At 39.1% G+C, this 18048-nt stretch overlaps 1 protein-coding gene across 3 annotated transcripts; it reads left to right on the top strand.

The window, feature by feature from the left end:
• Positions 1–18: 18 nt before the first annotated feature.
• Positions 19–15194, top strand: HELQ (helicase, POLQ like). 3 transcript variants are annotated; one of them, XM_014265862.3, is made up of 18 exons: positions 19–320; positions 702–1440; positions 1788–1966; positions 2513–2713; positions 3757–3829; positions 4326–4423; positions 4982–5080; positions 5750–5895; positions 6573–6812; positions 7483–7624; positions 7926–8030; positions 8541–8760; positions 9494–9651; positions 10026–10124; positions 10411–10584; positions 11094–11207; positions 12841–12975; positions 14993–15194. In XM_014265862.3, the coding sequence occupies exons 1-18, from the start codon at positions 168–170 to the stop codon at positions 15080–15082; spliced, it is 3165 nt and encodes a 1054-aa protein (XP_014121337.1). In that variant the 5' UTR covers positions 19–167; the 3' UTR covers positions 15083–15194. The 3 variants fall into 3 exon arrangements, with proteins under 3 accessions (XP_014121337.1, XP_074396851.1, XP_026648143.1); XM_074540750.1 differs by having other exon boundaries at positions 187–320; positions 707–1440; XM_026792342.2 differs by lacking the exons at positions 19–320; positions 702–1440; positions 1788–1966; positions 4326–4423 and having other exon boundaries at positions 2544–2713.
• Positions 15195–18048: the final 2854 nt, after the last annotated feature.

Here is an 18048-nt window from a genome sequence, read left to right as displayed (position 1 = left end):
GGCAGGCGATTGGCGGCAGCCCGGCCACGTGCTTTCCGCGGCGGGTTGTTACCCGCAGTCTCCGCTCCCGCCATGGTCGCTGTGCCTCCGTGGGGCGGCCCCGCGGTCCTGCTCCGTGCCCTGCCGCGGCCGTGAGGGTCCCGCGCAGCCCCCGCACGGCGTCGGCCATGGCGGAGCCTCGGCTCGCCGTGCGTAGGAAGAGCCGCTCCAGCTCGGAGCGCAAGCGGAGCCGGGCCCCGGTGCAGCCTGTTGCCGCTAGTTCGCCGGTGGCTCGCAAGAGACCGAGCTCTGTCAGCGAGGGATCCCCGGCGGAGGCGCTGGTAGGGGATGGCGGGATCCTGGGGCTGGTGGCGAGGCGGGGCAGCTCCGCTGGGAGGATGGTGTGTGTCGAGAACGGTCGTGTTGTTTTGTATGAGACGATATGCTGCCGTTTGGCTTTTGCTTTAAAAAAATAATCTCTATCATCTCTGTGTGCACGTATTCCCTCTCCTACTTGTAGGTTAGCTGTTTCACTTAGTCAAGGCATTTCTTCAGAACCTAAGCTGGGTTCTCCTCACAGACGACATAACACAAAATGCTTTTGTGTTAAGCTGGGGCAGACTTAAGCGCCTTGGCTCTGATGTTTGCGCTCGCTCTGCGTGTTATTCTGCCTTCTGTGGCGTGGCCTCAGGGTGTCAATGACTCCGGTTTCATTTTTGCAGTGCAGCAATGACAGCGAGGAGGATATGTTTGGTGACTATGACAGCTTCTATGGAAACGATTCCTTGATCGCTCAGGTGGATGATGTTGAATACAAGTACCTGCAGGATGAAAATATGGATGTGAAAGCAGCTGGAGAGGTTGTACTTGGGAACCTTCAGTCAGGAGTTCACCAGAAAGAGCAGGATAACTTCTCTGCTTCACAAAATGTGGTTGTGCTTAAAAGTGACAAAGAGGCTGCCTGCCAAATGCAGGACAGTGACCCAGCTGATAGCAATCAAAAATTAACTGAGTCCATTTTATATGACTTGCCATCTTCACAACTCCTGTATTTTGAAAAAATTGATGAACTTGCTGCTGCTTCTAGAATATCTCCACTCTCAAAAGGGAGAGATGAACGTGTGGATTCTTTCTCGGACAAAATCAGAGACCCATTGTCTTTTTATGCTGCTGCTGAACACAGGAACAGATCTATCGATTCTTCCTCACACTCCAAGTGTGTTTTATTTAAATCTGAGAGTCTCAAAGATCACCTGAAAAGTGCTATGACGGGAAATGCCAGAGCCCAGACTCTGCAGGTCTCCAAGACCAAGCAGCTCAAAGAAGCTGTTTTATCTGAAGAGATTTTTGTGGCTAGGAAAGCTATTGAATCTTCTTCTCTTGATATAGGCCCTTTTTATGGATTACCTAGCAAGGTTAAAGATTTATTCAGACAACTTCGAGGGATTGAAACACTTTATGGTAGTATAACCATTGGTCTGTTGGAAAAATAAAAAAAGAGAACTGCTAGTGGAGTATTGTCTGTTTCACCCATTATACTGTAAAAATATTTAAGGTAATGCTTAACATAAACCACATTGGAAAGTAGTTATCCTGTTTTAGGAAGTGGCTGTTTTGGTGTTTTGGATGGATGGTATCCATCTGGATTACAGAATAGTTTAGAAGTCACCATCACTGAAAGCTTTAAGTGCTTTTTTGAGGAAAAGCTCTCAAGGTCTGGGCTCGGAGTGTTATGAATGAAACACAGGCATTTTCATGTTAACTAACATTCCCCTGGGGTTGCTGATAGTTCCATTTTCATTTTGCAGAGTGGCAGCATGATTGCCTAATGTTAGAATCCCTACAGCAAAGGAAGAACTTGATATACTCATTGCCAACTGGTGGTGGAAAAACTCTTGTAGCTGAAATAATAATTCTCCAGGAATTGCTCTGCAGGCAGAAGGATGTTCTGATGATCCTGCCATATGTTGCCATTGTCCAAGAAAAGGTCTGGATACAGTGTTTCCTGCACTGCTTTTTTTGGTATAACTCTTTCATGATAGCTTTGTTTACTTGCTCACATGCCTGGTTTGCAGTAAGGTTTTTATGAATATATGGTGGGAAGTGAGTGACCTCTTGTAAATGCTGCTCTGAGGGTTAGTAATTTTGGAATGGAACAGACACAAACTATGAGGTGAAGATATTGAGTTTTGAAGTAAAGGGTGCTGAATTTAGAAATAATGGCTTCTTGGGATGTTTTCTTTAGTTTGTGCAGCCTAAGAACTGTGCTGCCCAGCTTGCTAAAGAAGTGATCTTGAAATAAAAATGTATTTTGGTACAAAGGGAAAGTTATTTTTAGAGAACAGGTGAAATCCAGCTATAATATGTGTAGACAGTTGAATTTTTGTAGCTGGAGTAGATAATCTTAGCTAAGATGTTTCACTAATTCAAGCAGCTGATTGTGGTATGGGCTGCTTTTCTGTTGAGTTGTTGAGGCAGATCTGCAATCCAAAATGAGCATGAATTTGTTCTCTAATTGATTTTTCTTTTATAGGTTAGGGGTTTATCGAGTTTTGGGATAGAATTGGGTTTCCTGGTTGAAGAATATGCAGGAAGTAAAGGAAGGTTTCCTCCAATCAAAAGGAGAGTAAAGAAATCTCTTTATATTGCTACTATAGAGAAAGGACATGCTCTGGTGAACTCATTAATTGAAACAGAAAGAATCGATGACCTCGGCCTGGTTGTGGTGGATGAGGTAGGCCACAAGATGTGCTCCAGTTTATCAAGTGCAAGTTCTTTTAGGGTTCTAATAAGTTCTAATTATTTAGGAAGGAGCAGTTCTTTGCCTGTTTGGTTTTGCTTACAGTATTCATCACGAAAATTACTTTTATTTTCTGTGTTCTGAATTGGCCCATAATTCTATTATTTTGAAAATTGTTGTTTGCTCTTTTCTTTATGAAGCATTTATTGCTTTTTCAGGCCAATAGATTTATATTGAGAAATCTACTGTGGTAGTGCTTGATGGTGAATTCCTGCATAACTACTTGTCATTTAGAAGTCTCTAATGGCTTGAAATAAAACATAAATAATTTTAATTTTATGGAATGTACTTTATGAAGCCTAGACCTTAACTCGTAGATGTGAAGCCATGCAGCTTTGTGTCTGGTAGTAATGACCCAGTGAAACATTGACAAAAATGAAAAATACCAAGTAACATTTGGCTGTGAGAATTGCCTTATGCAGTGCTGGGGCTGAGTTGCACTACCGAGGGTTTACTGTGAGTTCGAGTAAGGTGTATAATGTCTAATGGGGATTTTAATTCCTGGAATTCTTCAGCCTGACTGGCCTTACTTTAGCACTGTAACTTCTAAACAGAGGGCAGCTGAAGCACTAACTGCTGTGTTTTCTAGAAGCTGGCTGCTAGGAATGTTTTTACTTTAAGTGTTGCTTAAACCACATTTTGTTTAAAATTGCCTCAGTCTGGTGAATACAAAGATCTCCATGCTGATAGTTTACTGTCAGGAGTTAACTGTGTCAGTTGTGGTCTAGTTAAATGGAAGGTAAATCTTATTGTCTACATTTGCTAATCAGTCTGTTGTTCTGTGATTCTTAAATGCTTTTTAAGTGAGGCAATACATCTGAACATAACAATCCAAATTTAAACAAGGGATATCTTTAGGAAGTCCAACAAAAACAGTTCTGTAGTATTTCTTTATATCTATATATTTTGGTGGTTTTTTTAGGAATACTCTCAACTCATTAGCATTTTTGCCTTTTCTTTTTCCCTTCTGTCCACAGCTGCATATGCTCGGGGCGGGAAGTCGAGGAGCAGTACTGGAAATTACTCTGGCGAAAATTCTTTACACCAGTAGTAAGACATGGCTACAGTTAATGTCATTAACATTTTGTAGTTGTGGCCTCTGAGAGAAGTCACTCATACTTTCTGTATTTGTGCTGTTTTGGCTGCTTTTGAAAAACACGGCATGACTCCATGTATTAACAGCATTTACTCATTGAAGTGTTAATTGACCCTCTAACGATGTTGGGGTGTTTATGAAGCTCTTTTGATACTTCTCTGTGAAATCCTGGGTGTTGTCAAATGACTTCCATTTATTTGTAGGAGCCCTTTAGGCATCCAATTAAATGCTTCTTTTTTTACATTTAAGTCTCAGTTACTATTTTGTAACTTTAATATTATTTCTTAGTTAGTTAGTATTTCTTTAGTAGTCGCCTTTCCCTTCCAACCCGCTACTTTGGCATTTTGGAAAGATTGATGGTGAAAAAGAAGTCTCATGACTTAGATACTGAACAGAAGTGTTAAAAATTGGCAATGTGACAATAAATTCATTTCAACTTCTGTTTGGCAGAAAAGACACAGATCATTGGCATGAGTGCAACGTTAAATAATGTTGGAGACCTGCAGAAGTTCCTGCAAGCAGAGTACTACACGAATAATTTTAGACCGGTCAGTATACAAGATACCAGGAACTAGTAAAGAAGATATTTGCCTTTAAAATCATAGTAAATCTGTTTAGAATTGTGTCACACCTTTTGTGCTTAATTGTGCAGTATAATGTAAGGCCTGCTATTGCTCTCTAATTGCTAACAATACAGTAAATAGCACCATGCACTTCTAAATACCCAAATGCAATAACCTTTATAATGCTGTGCTAAGGCATTTGCTTCTTTTTAACTTAAGAAATTCCTAAATTACAGCTACTGTGCTGAGTCCATTTGGTATAACTAGAGTATGTAGTACTGGTTCTTGTATGCTGTCAGGACAACATGGTTTATAAATAGTTTGTGGGATACAATTTTAACATTCTTCATTATGATTCCATGGTTTATCAAGGCAAATCAAAACAATTAAGTTCTCTTAAAAGTTCTACAGTGCTTGCTTATGTGCAAGTATGTATATGACATGTGATGCTTAGAGAAAAGCTGTATCTGTACATCAGTAATAGCTTTAGAGAAAACTGAGTAATTTAACTAAAGTTTCTCTTTGTGGTTTCTACCTTGCTAGGTAGAATTAAAGGAGTACATAAAGATACGAGACACCATTTATGCAGTTGACAGCAAAACAGAAAATGGCTTTGCTTTTTCACATCTCCTTAATTTCAAGGTAAAAACAAAGTGCTTATAGTTTCTTAGAACTGTTGTGAAATGCATTCTTTACAGTGATTTGCTTACAGGGCTTTTACTAGAGAAATTACTTAAGCATGATAATTCAGTTGTAGTACCCATGAGAAAGAAGGGGTAGGCTTTGCGAATGAAAAAAACCAGCCTTAAAATACTGAATGCTTAACTTGATCTGCACTTCTTTTTGACTCTTCAAGGTAGAGGTTTCTTCAGTATTTTGGCCTGCAAAAAGTAATATGTTTGAGTATTCCAGATACTCAGTGTTTTTTGTTCGGGGGTAGAGTTGATCACTCTAGGACAAAACTGAAGGAAGATACCTTTTGGGGTTTTGCCTGCTTACTACTGCCTTGTAGGGATTCTTTCAAACTTTACAAAGGAAAATGTGTCTTATGGTAGACTGTATCTCAAGTGTTGCTAAAAGAAAATGAAGTATTAAGGGAAAAAGCAAAGAATTTGATATGTATATCCATGCATCCCTCAAGTTAGATGTCTTTCAAGTGAGGATTGGGAGAAAAGCTTATCCTACAACTTCTTGGAATTACATTACATTCAATCCAATGGGAGTATTCAAGCAATGGTTGAGAACAAGTGTTGAATATTTAGATTACTTAATTCCTAGGTTTAAATATTTGTCAATCTGTGCTTATTACAGTATTCTAGTAATCTGGAGAAAGCAGATCCTGACCACATCATTGCACTTGTTACTGAAGTTATTCCTAAATATTCCTGTCTAATCTTTTGTCCCACTAAAAAGAATTGTGAAAATGTGGCTTCAATGGTGTGCAAGTACCTCAAGAAGTAAGTTTCTATTTTTTTTTTTAATTATATGTGAAATAATTGCTTCCAACTTAGGGTTTATTGTCATCTAGCTTGCAAGTGTTTTTCCCTGGTGATTGGAAGTAAATGCTTTGAACATGGAGTCATATAAAGTTGCTAACTGCATAAGTGATAGCAAACTGCAAAAAGCTTATTAAATAATTTTTTTAAGTTCTTCCTTTTGTAGCAAAACAGTTGAAAAAGATGATTGCCAGAGGGGGAAAAAAATCCAAAAGAAAAGAAGGAAAAACATACTAATTTAATCTAACTAAATGTCCCTTTGGCACTGGTTTCTGGAAGCTTAGAAAATAAACATTTTTCTCTTAGAAAACAAAAATTTGCTATTTGGTCATGTACTTTGGTAGTCAGTTGAATATCTCTGTTCCCATAGTCACTTTGGAAATCTGAGTTGTAAAATCTAAAGCAGCCAGTGTTTGATCTCTTCTGTTCCTGTGTTTCCAAACAAGGAGCACTCTATTGCAACTAAATCAGCCTCCTGTGTATTGCTGGAAAGTTACTGGAAATAACTATTTCTTCAATTTAGATGTTAGAGAAATGAATGATGAACAGAATAAGGTAGTAAGCATGTCTCTTGGTTTTTATTTTCTTTTTGGTTAATGATTGGTCAAAGTCTAAAGAAATGCTTTTCCTCCTCCAAGAGAATTTAGAGCTCACAAGGAGAAAGAAAAACAAGATCTCATCAAGAACCTAAAGAGTATTGGAAATGGAGCTGTCTGTCCTGTTTTGAAGCAAACAATCCCTTTTGGTATTGCCTATCACCATAGTGGCCTTACAAATGATGAAAGAAAAAGCATAGAGGAAGCTTATTCTGCAGGTGTCCTGTGTCTGCTTGCTTGCACAGCCACTCTAGCTGCTGGAGTGAACCTACCAGCTAGGAGGTTAGTAGCCAAAAGTTTTGCATTGATTTTTGCTTTGTAAAAAAAAAAATTCTTTAGTAAGTTGGAAATCTTAGCGCTGTTTAAAGTGTGTTTGTGCTTTTACCAGCAAATTGGAAATATAAAGGATGTTGTGTTCAATTTGGGACACAAGACTGCAGCATTCTGTAGGAAATGTGAATCAGTAGGAAGTGCCTCAGAGTATATCACTGAAGAGCACTTGTGTAAATAGATTAAGGAAGTTTTAATAAACTGAAAAATGCTTTAATACTTTTAGTAATGTTATTCAAAAGAACAGTGATTTCTTTAGATACTCTCCTAGGAGTAGTGTTTAAATGGTAAAATAAACCTTTTCTGAGGATTTGCAGTTGGAACGTATTTTAAAACAAAAATGTGTAATCTTTTCATATGCAAGTTGTGATGATAGGGCTGCTGTACTCTGTGTGACCAAGGATTGCTTGCTAAGAATCCACTTCTGTGTGTACATTTAATACACCTTAAATAGTGTAAGGCTTTACAATTGATTTACGCATCTGTCCAAAGAGCTGCATTTGATTTTTATTAGTTATGAGGTAAGAGGCCTATGTAAACAATGAATTTGAGTTTATTAACATTTTATTGCTGCTTTAGTAATTGGAATATAAAGCATAACTTATTCAAGATGTCTTTGCAGGGTGATTCTCAGAGCTCCTTATGTTGGCAATGACTTCCTGAAGAAGAACCAGTATAAGCAAATGATTGGCAGAGCTGGTCGAGCTGGTATTGACAGTGCTGGAGAAAGTATTCTCATAGTGCAAGAAAAAGACAAACACTTGGTAATTTTTACAAAGCTGTTGGTAATTGAAATTGCTGAGTTAAGATGGTAGAATAAACAGGAGGAGCCAAGCTGCCTAGCTTAATTTTTGTTCATCTCTTAAAGTTTTAAGTATTTGATTTATGTAATAATACCTTTAAACTTCCTTTATGTGGCTTGTTTTCAGATGGGAACTGTAAACTTTCGATGTTTACCCTTATTTTCTTTATAAGGTGAATCATGCGTGTCAGTTTGATTTTTTGAAAGTATAAAATTAATGCATTAATATTCCTCTATACTAATGTATTCCTTGCCCCTTTTAGGTTCAGGATTTAGTTCACAGTCCTTTGGAGAACTGCTACAGCAATCTTCTGCTGGAGCTGACCAAGGGAATCCAGAGCCTATTGTTGTCTTTGGTTGGACTGAAGGTATCAGTTAACTCTTCTCTGTGAGTAACTTAAGTGCTTGGAAATGCTAAGAAAATGTCACCTGTTGATCCTGTAGGAAAAGACAGACTGCTTAAATATTCAGGCTTGCAAGTTCAGAAAAGCTTTAATCAAATTTTCGTCCTTATCTGATTAGATCTTCTCATTTAACTCAATAAGTAGTCATCTAACACAACAATTACCTTGTGTGTAAAAGCAAAAATTATATCTATCTTACTATACAATAGAATATTAATATTTCTATTTCTGATACTTGGTTCAAAATACAAACAGAAACAGTGGAAACAAGTTAACATGATGCAGTTGCTAGAATAATAGAACAGATAGAGAGCAGTCCATCAGATCCACCACTGTGAATCTATCATTCTATTTGTTGGTATATCTTCTCTAGAAACACAAGCTCTTTCTTTATTCAGTAATTTTTTCTTATGTCTTATTAAACATGTGAAATTATACCTTTAAATATGCTAATCATTTCCCAAACTGCTGCAGATAGCAGTTACCCGTGAGGAAGTGGACAATTTTATGTGCTGTACGTTGCTGGGTGTTCAGCAGCAGCTGCTGTCTAAAGAGAAGAGCCTCTCAGAGATAATTCAAGATGGGCTGGAAAATCTAATAGAAAAAGGACTCCTAAAAGGAAGAATATCTGAGAAAGACCACAATTCCAAATCTACACTGACAATCACACCCTTGGGTAAAGCTGCATATAAGGGTATGTTTTTTTTTATTTTTATTATTAAACTGCAATGAAAAATAAGTTGTCAAAAAAGAGTTTTACTACATGATGTAGACTGAAATTAGGAGTGAAGTAGCATATGACTGAAAGTGATGTGAATGAAGTGTGATAATATTGATCCCACTGGAAACAAAACCAGAACTGTACCCCTAAAAAAATCACTTAAATAATTGATTTAGTGTTGTAATCGAAGTGGCTCAGGACCTTGTTTTACAATTAATTGTTATGAACAGGTTATTGTAAACAGAAAGATTTCTTGGAAAGTTTAAGAGGGAAGGCTAGCACATGACCTGTACACCAATTGTAACAAAAATAAATATATCAGGAAGTTCTGTTTTCCTATCGTATCATAAATATTTTGGGGTGTGGAATGTAGTTGAAATAGGATGAGTCTGAAGGGTTCCTTCAATCTACAAAATTATTGTAGGATTTCAGTAAAGCCAAGACATTTCACAAGCACTCCAAAACCACGCAGAAGGAACATACATGGAAATAAGTGATTGCCTTTCCTCAGCTTTGCTTCACTACTCATGTTAGGTTAGAACAGTAATTTGGGTTACAGATATTTCTCTCCAGTTCAGATGGCATAACAAGCTTTTGTGGAGGGCAAAGACAATACTGATTCTATGTTAAAATGTACTTTATACTTTATAAATTCTGTGTGCCTGTTTATAAATGTGCTTATTCTTACCCTGTGTGCTTATTCTAGGCTCAATAGACTTGGCATACTGCAATATTCTGTACCAAGACTTGAAAAAGGGTTTGCAGGGGCTGGTTCTCGAGAGCAATCTTCATCTCCTGTATCTGTCAACTCCCTATGATATGACTTCTACTTGTAGCCCAGATTGGATGATATACTTGAGACAGGTGAGAAATTGCTAGCAAACATCCATTGGGGCATTCAGTAATCCTGTGTATTAAATTTGCAGGGAGTTTGTACACATAGGACATGAAGTGGGGTAACAATCTGATACCAAATATGCTGGGTTTTTTTACTGGGGGTGCACTAAAATCTGTTTCATTCTGTTAAAATGAGGCATTCAGAGATGAACAGTTACAGATAAATCAGACAAGTAGGCAAAGAAGCCTCAGAGCTGCCTGTGACTGGTGACTGTAGTACTACTCTACGGATTCGATAGAGATATTGAAAAACATTGTGGCACCGTGAAGAATGTACTTGTGTTTTCTATGATATTAGAAGAACTAAATATCTGAGAATTCTTTATAAAATTTTATTTTAGTTTAACCAGCTAAGTGCAGCAGAGCAAAAAGTAGCAGATATTGTGGGAGTACCTGAAAGCTTTATTACAAAAAAGGCTTCTGGTCAAGCCGTCAGAAAGGTAGGTTGGCAATTTCTCATACCTAAGATGACAGTTTAGTAATTTCATTTGATTATTTGCAAATTCCAGATTATTTTTCTGTTAGTGTTATTTATTGCTGTTCTGATTATTAAAGTACTTTTAGTCTCATTGATTCGTTTCCTTAATGCTTTTAATGTCTTTGTGCATAGTATAGAAATGTTTTAAAGCTGTGAAGGGAGTAGAGATGAAGAGATTTGCCTTGTAGTACTAACAGAACATCTGCAGTGTGATACTGGCTCTGAATTCTAGCTTGTCTTATTCCTAGAATGTGGACAATGCTGTGGTGAACAGGTTCTACCTTACATTTGTCCTTTATTCACTACTGAAAGAGACCAATGTATGGAGTGTTTCAGAGAAATTTAACTTGTCCCGGGGATATGTGCAAAATCTCCTCAGTTCTGCAGCCTCCTTTGCATCCTGCCTTCTACATTTCTGTGAGGTACTGTGTTAAAAGAATTTAAATAAATTCTCTGTGGCTTGGTTTTACAAAATCTGGAGTTTTGTTATCTTACTTTAGAACTGAATACAGATGTGGTATTTCACCTTTCCTGTGCAAGAATGTTTCTTCACCTTTCCTGCTGTTATTTTTTTCTATTGAGTAAAGCTTAACATTGTCATACAAAGACATTTCTGATAGTAAAAGCAAGCCTTATGCACTGAGAATGTGAAAATATACAAATTTTACAGGGCATTGATGACTGCTAGTGCTGTTGGTGAAATAACTGAAATAATTAATTGCTTAGCCTTCAGAATTGCCCCACCTTTGTGATGTTGTGAAGAATGCTGAATACACCTCTGCAGCTCTCTGAAAGGACAACTTAGAAAGACAATAGTGCTTCCCTCATCTACAACACAAATATATACTTTTTGCCTTAGTGGAGTTTTGTCAGTCGTATTTCCCAAATACAGAACTTTGGAGCTGATTTTTAGCAATCTTTGTCTCTGCAGGAATTGGAAGAATTCTGGGTTTATAAAGCCCTGCTGACAGAGCTTACCAAGCAGTTGACATACTGTGTTAAGACAGAACTCATCCCTCTGATGGAGGTAGCAGGGGTTCTAGAGGTCAGTAAACCGGGCTCCATGAAACTTTTCAAGTTAACTTGTGTGCTAAATGTTACTGTGCCTTTCAAGTGTATCTGGAAAACCAAGTAATTTGTTACTGGGAATTCAGCATAATGCAGATATTCAACAACAGTCTGGAGATTGGGGGAAAAGTGATCTGTTTAGGAAATGGGAGCTGGGGCCTATGGTTTTCGTCTGGCTTCTGCCACAGCAACTATGAAAATGAAAATTTGGACAATAATTTAGCTGTACACTCAGTTGAAAGCTGGAGTCCTGCATTTTGGCCACAATAACCCCCTGCACTGTTATAGGCTGGCAACAGTGTGGCTGGACAGGGCCCAGGCAGAAAGGGACCTGGGGTACTGGACAACAACAGACTGAACATGAGCCAGCTCTGAGGGCCAAGGGCATCCTGGCCTGTGTCAGGAACAGTGTGGCCAGCAGGAGCAGGGAGGTCATTCTTCCTCTGCACTTGGCACTGGTGAGGCCACACCTTGAGTGCTGTGTGCAGTTCTGGCCCCTCAGTTTGGGAAGGACATTAAGATGCTTGAGTGCATCCAGAAGAGGCAACAAGGCTGGAGAGAGGCTGGGAACACAAACCCTGTGAGGAGTGGCTGAGGGAGCTGAGCATGTTTAGCCTGGAGAAAAGGAGACTCAGAGGTGACCTTATCACTCTCTACAGCTCCCTGAAAGGTGGCTGCAATCAGGTGGGGTTGGTCTCTTTCTCCAGGCAGCACTGACAGAACCAGAGGACGCAGTCTCAAGCTGCATCAAGGGAAATATAGGATATTAGGAAGAAGTTTTTTACAGAAAGGGGGATAAAGTTCTGGAATGGTCTGTCCACGGAGGTGGTGGAGGCACCATCCCTGGATATGTTTAAGAAAAGACTGGATGTGGCACTCAGTGCCATGGTTTAATTGAGGTGTTAGGGCATGGGTTGGATTTGATGATCTTTAAGGTCTCTTGCAACCTGTGGAAAACAGAGTCCAGGTTTCTTTTGTGGTAAGGATTCTTCAGTTCCTGGGAGTAAGGAGGAATAAGAATTTACATATTTCAGTTAAAGATCCTTACAGAAATACACAAAGTCATGTTGGGACTGCATGTATTTTAAATAAGAAATTTAACTAGTCTCTGAATCAAAGACTTCTATTAAAACAAAAGCTCTTTTGGGACTTCAGTCCAAGGTTCTACTCCTCACAAAATGATTTAACTTACTTATCCAGTTTATTGTAGAATCAGTTTCTCAGAAAGCCATTGAATTTAGTGGCAGTGAGGCATCTGAGAAGCCAAACAATACAGATGCCTCCAAAGAATGCAGGACTGTTGCTCCTGTCAGTGACAGTGAATGTAGAAAACATGGCAACAAGAGAAGACAGCAGCATTGGTATCATCTATGCTCAGAGGAAATAAAGGCAAATGGATTCATAAGAGGTGGATAAGATTGCTAGGGTGGTAAATCTTAGTGACAAACCTGTGCTTTTAGGCTATAAAGATTCTCAATGAGTATTCAGGTTAGAAAAAGAGAATTGGATTGATATGCAGAATGAAATGTTGGAGATTGGTGCAGAGATAGGAATTACTGGTAAGTGCCAATTTCCTGTTCTGATAATCTAACACAATTTTGTACTTTCAGGCACGAGCAAAACAGCTTTACAATGCAGGATACAAAACTTTAGCACACTTGGCTAATGCAAATCCAGAGACTTTGGTGAGGATGATTGAGCACTTGTCACGACGTCAAGCCAAACAAATAATTTCATCTGCAAAGGTGAGTTAAAAACAAAGCTATAAAAACCTGCTTCAGAACTCCAGTATGTCAAAAGTGGATGTTTGAACAACATTAAAAGGGAAGGATTCAGCTTACTAGTAAAGGCATTAGAGGACATTTTTGATCCAAATGCTGATATGTACTGAGAACAATCTGTTGTGTACAGCCAAGTACTGCTTTTCAGAGGGGAAGCAAAGGGCAAGAATGCGTGACAGCTTGTGTGATACTTGAAATGCTCTGTGCAGCCAGTACCTCAGGACTTACCTTACAGAAGTTCTAGTGGTAATTTTGACAAAAGAATAGGATTTGTAGGGTTGTAGAAATGGAAATCAACAAGGTGTTGGATTAACTTCACCTATTTAGGTTGCTTTTGTCATGCCCTTTTATTCTTTCCTGTCTTTTCCATTTTGAATATGCAAGTTCTGTAACAAACACTGAGTGGTGTCTAAACAAAAACTGCAGGAAGTACTTTATCAAGGGATGGTATTCTCTCTCTATCTCCATTCATCATCTGCTTTTGCAGTGGTATTGGCTTCATGTTTGACTCTTCTAAAAGAGCAAGCTCATGGTGAATGTGCTGGTTTAGGGCAAATTTGTTAAAGAATCTGCAAAGGAGGGCCCCTCCAGAAAGCGAAACCCACACGGCCCCTCCCCCCAACCGGTTCGGGAAAAAATTCCTCGGAGAGAGGTGGAAAGAACCTGTTTATTTGACTGGCCCCGCACCCCCCAGCACACAAAATGAACAATACCCGATGACACCGCTTTGAGAAAGATGGCAAAATCAGAAAGTCTCTTTCGGGGGGGGGGGGGTGGTTGCTCTGTTCTCAGTCCCTCCGGCGCTGGGCCAGCCGCTGCAGCCGAACCTTCGGTATTCCCGGGTCCCAGTCCGGAGCAGGTTCGAGATGGTCACAGGAACAGGAGAGGAGAAACAGTCCAGGAAGCAATGTGGACTGTTTAGCTAAACTAGCTAATAAGCAGAGGCAGAAAGCAGAGCAGAAGCAAGAGCAGAAAAAGAGAGCAAGCAAAAGCAGCAAGCTGAAGCTGGAAGTGAAAAAACAGTCTCATGTACTGCTTGTCTCTGTGTCCTGATAAGAGAAACCCAAACAAAACTTCCACTCTTCAGAGCCGGTCTTAAAGGCACAGAACAGATGAATGGGGATATACAAGCATCATAACGTCACCCCAAGACGGTGGGTGTCCAGAATAAAAGGATGAGTGATTGGTGTAAAAATAAGGCAGTCAATTACAAAGTTTTGGTTTGCACATTCTCATGAAGTAAATATACCAGCTTTGGGGGCTGTGTACTTTAAAGGTCATGTTCAGATAATGTTGTAGGCTTCTTGCTGCTTTTTTGCGTTTTTCGTTTGCTGCTGTGGGAGCCAAAAGAAAGGGATATATGCAGGTTGCTTATCTACATCAAGGACAAGTCTAGCAATCTACCCTACTCTCCTCCTCAGATACTAAATTCATGGAGTTTTCTCTAATTGGGAAGTTAGAAGAGTGCTTGAATGGGGTCCTGTTCCTCTCCATGCCAGCAACAAACAGTTCAGGGCAGTGGATTTAACAACTGCTAATATCAGGAGTCCTGTATGTCTGGTGTAAAATGCTGTAGTAAGAAATTTCAAATAAAGGAAGAAGTCAGCTTGGCAGGCACAACTTAAAAATGTTTATTCTAACATGGAAAGTGAATGTCTAAGGTTAAAAATATTCCTTAACAGTTCCAGACAAAACTGTTCATATTGTAAAATTGGTGTATTGTGTGGTGGCAGAATCCAGAAAACCATCTGTGTGCTGTATGAATTTTTGTGGGACTGCTTTCTATATGGGTGTAAACTAATTGACAAAAAAATGCTGGCTCCTTGAAGCAAAGCTACTGTCATCCTGGGAGCACCAGCAGCAGTCTTTTACAGACCCGGGTGCAAGTTTGGAGGGAAACATTGGTGTTTTAATTGAAGAGTTATAGCTAATACTTGTATTTGTTTTCTAATTTTTGTTCTTCTGTGTTTTCTTGTTGTAGATGCTGTTGAGTGAAAAAGCTGAGGCTTTACAGGAAGAAGTCGAAGAACTCTTAAAAGTGCCAACAGATATCCCAGGGACCACTGATTGATTGTCATGGAAAAAAGTAACTAATCCAAAATTCAGATATTTTATAGTTTTTAACTCTCCTGTTTAAAGCTGCTGTAATTTAATAAATATTTAATATCTTTTGTATACCACAATTTTGAGTGATTTCTGAATTCAGAAGTTGACTATTGTAAACAAGGTGCCCTGACGAGGGCAGGAATGATGCATCTGACTCCATCTTACCAGAAGGCTAATTTATTACTTTATTCTACTATATTATAGAATATATTATACTATATTCTACTATATTAAAGAATACTGTAGTATACTAAAGATTACAGAAAGTATACTTACTGAATGCTAAAAAGATAATAATAAAAACTTGTCACTCTTTCCAGAGTCCTGACACAGCTTGGCCCCAGTTGGCCAAGGAGTCAAAACGACTTACACCAGAACCCACTGAAACAATCACCTTTGGGTAAACCATCTCCAAACACATTCCACAGAGCACAACACAGGAGAAGCAAATGAAATAAGAATTGTTTTCCTTTTCTCTGAGGCCTCTTAGTTGTTTTTCAGCTTCCCAGGAGAAAAACCCTGGGCAAAGGAATTTTTTCAGAGAATGTCAATGCCACAGTTGACTTCATTCAAAGGTTTGGATTGTGAACTTCTTGAGCAATAGGACAGAATCATCTTCATTCCTGGTTTTAGATATAGCCCTGGGAGTGCTTTGGGAATTGGACTGACTGCTTTGTGTGTACTTCTGCTGGGAGCTTATGCTCACAGCTGACTTCAATAATATCTTTAGATATTCCTTTTAGGACACCTGCATTTGAGTGAGCTACCCAGAAATGCCAGCTTGCAGGATTCTCTGTACTCTAAGTGTAGCTAATGGAAGGAGCTACAATTCATAACAAAGAAGTTGTCCCAGAGTTGTGCAAGAGATGGTAAATGATGCCTAGATTAAGCCTTTTTAAAAAATGCAGATATCAAATTCATGTTCAGCCTCTGGCAATTCCCTGAGATAATTCTTTCAGGATGCCTTTGAAGCAGTCTTCCAAACAGAAGGTTTACTTTTTTAAAGTGTTTTTAATTTCTTGCTTAAATGTGAAGACTAAATAAAGGTGAGGTCTTAAAGAACTGATGTTTGAGAAGCCCTGTTGAGTTCTAAGAGTCCATGGGCATGTGTCAGTCACCCTAGTCAGGATTTTTAAAAGCATCTGAACCCGATTTGCTCCAGCAAAAAGTTAAGCTTCATTAAAGTAGTTTTGAACCTACTTTAGAACCTACAGTAGCCTGAACCTTCCTCAGTTGTGCCGTGGTAAACTTCTAAGCTGCTGTGTAGCACTTGACAATGGCCTGCACATTAAAACAGACTTGAAAGCTGGGGCAGCCTGATGTGGTCAATTACAGAATCCTAGACTGATTTGGGTTGGAAGAAACCTTAAAGATCATCTCATTCCAAACCCTCTGCCATGGCCAGGGGCACTTCCACTAGACCAGGTTGTTGAAAGCCTCACCCAGCCTGGCCTTGAACACAGGCACGGGGCATCCACTGCTTCCTTGGGCACCCATTGCCAGTGCTTCATCACCCTCACAGTAAGGAACTTCTTCCTAATGTCCAATCTAAATATCTCTTCTTCTGGTTTAAATCCATTCCATCTTGTCCTATCACTATCTACCCCTCTAAAAAGTCTCTCTCCCTCATTTATTGTAACATCTGGAGTCTTCTCTGTGCTGAACAACCCCAGCCCTCTCAGCCTGTGTTCACAGGAGAGGTGCTCCACCTCTCTGAGCATCTCCATGGGTTACCTCTAAAAACAGTGTCCATGGCTTTCTTGTGCTGAGAAGCCCAGATCTGGATGCAGTGTTCCAGGTGGGTCTCATGAGGGCATGAAAGTAGTTTTGAGTTATGGTAGCCAGTGTAGCAGCACACCTAAACATGGCATTTCTGTGTAAAATTTGGTCTCTTCTCAGTAAAGGAAAAGTAAGATAAACCTTAGTTAAACTAGGGAGTTGATAGGTTAGTTACATTGTGGCTCTAGAAATAAGCAGAAAGGTTTTTAAATGCAGTGAGGATGTTAGATGTTGAATGCCTGATAGAAAGTGGTTATTGTGAAAAACTGTTGAAAATGCTAATATTCTACTGCTCATTCTGTTGTTGCATTAGAGAAATCATAGGTAACAATTTAATAAATTCTTTATAAATCTTTATTTGGCATAAACATGCCTCTAAACCCATACTTGTGATATTTCATAGTGGCTTGCATGGTTTGGATAAATGCAATATTTGACTGCATTCAGTATTAAACCAGGTCAGGAATTTAAAACCAGCACTTGTTAGAGGGAATGTGATTCATTTCCACTTGTACACTGAGTGCCCACAGGGGAATCCTGTTACTGATATTGGATTTGGAAACATGAAAAAATGTGAAGTTGGTCCTCAAGGGCAGAAGCGGTATTTGCCATGACTTGAGGCTATATCTAAGTCTATCTCTTAATTACTTGCCTTTTAATTAAGATCTATTTTTGACGAAATGATAGATAATATTAAATTCTCTATTGGTTTGTGTTACATTCAAAAGACAGATGATACTCACTCTAGCATAACAGTGAATACATATCTAAGCAGGAGATGTAGTACCCGCATAAGAAAACACAACTGCCTTAGAGGTTTATTGGTACTTGATGGTGCTTTTCCAAAGTTTGGTACAGTTTTGTGTGGATTTGATGGGGTAAAGAACCCTACGAAGTTACTATAAAATTATTCACTCTGAGTACTGAGTTACTGCAATAACAGATGTTATGGAAATAATCCATTGATTGCTGCATCTATTACAGAATAGTTAATGAGCCAGTAACATCTGTCACAATTCTTTGCATATTTGTACTTGTGTGCTAATTAAAGTGCACACTTTATATAGCAGAGAGGAACAGCAGCAAAATATTATTCCTGCCACTTGCTAAGTGCACCCTCACACTATACATGACTGTAACGTCCAGCACTGC

Source organism: Zonotrichia albicollis, chromosome 5 (genome assembly GCF_047830755.1).
Source record: "Zonotrichia albicollis isolate bZonAlb1 chromosome 5, bZonAlb1.hap1, whole genome shotgun sequence".
NCBI classification, from domain to species: Eukaryota; Metazoa; Chordata; class Aves; order Passeriformes; family Passerellidae; genus Zonotrichia; species Zonotrichia albicollis.
This window is presented reverse-complemented; position numbering and strand designations above follow the sequence as displayed.

Excerpts from the sequence above, each read along its gene's own strand:
- HELQ (XM_014265862.3), top strand. The coding sequence starts at position 168 with ATGGCGGAGCCTCGGCTCGCCGTGCGTAGGAAGAGCCGCTCCAGCTCG. Across the intron at positions 321-701 it reads GATCCCCGGCGGAGGCGCTG|TGCAGCAATGACAGCGAGGA; the intron begins GTAGGGGATGGC and ends TCATTTTTGCAG. Across the intron at positions 4,424-4,981 it reads ACACGAATAATTTTAGACCG|GTAGAATTAAAGGAGTACAT; the intron begins GTCAGTATACAA and ends CTACCTTGCTAG.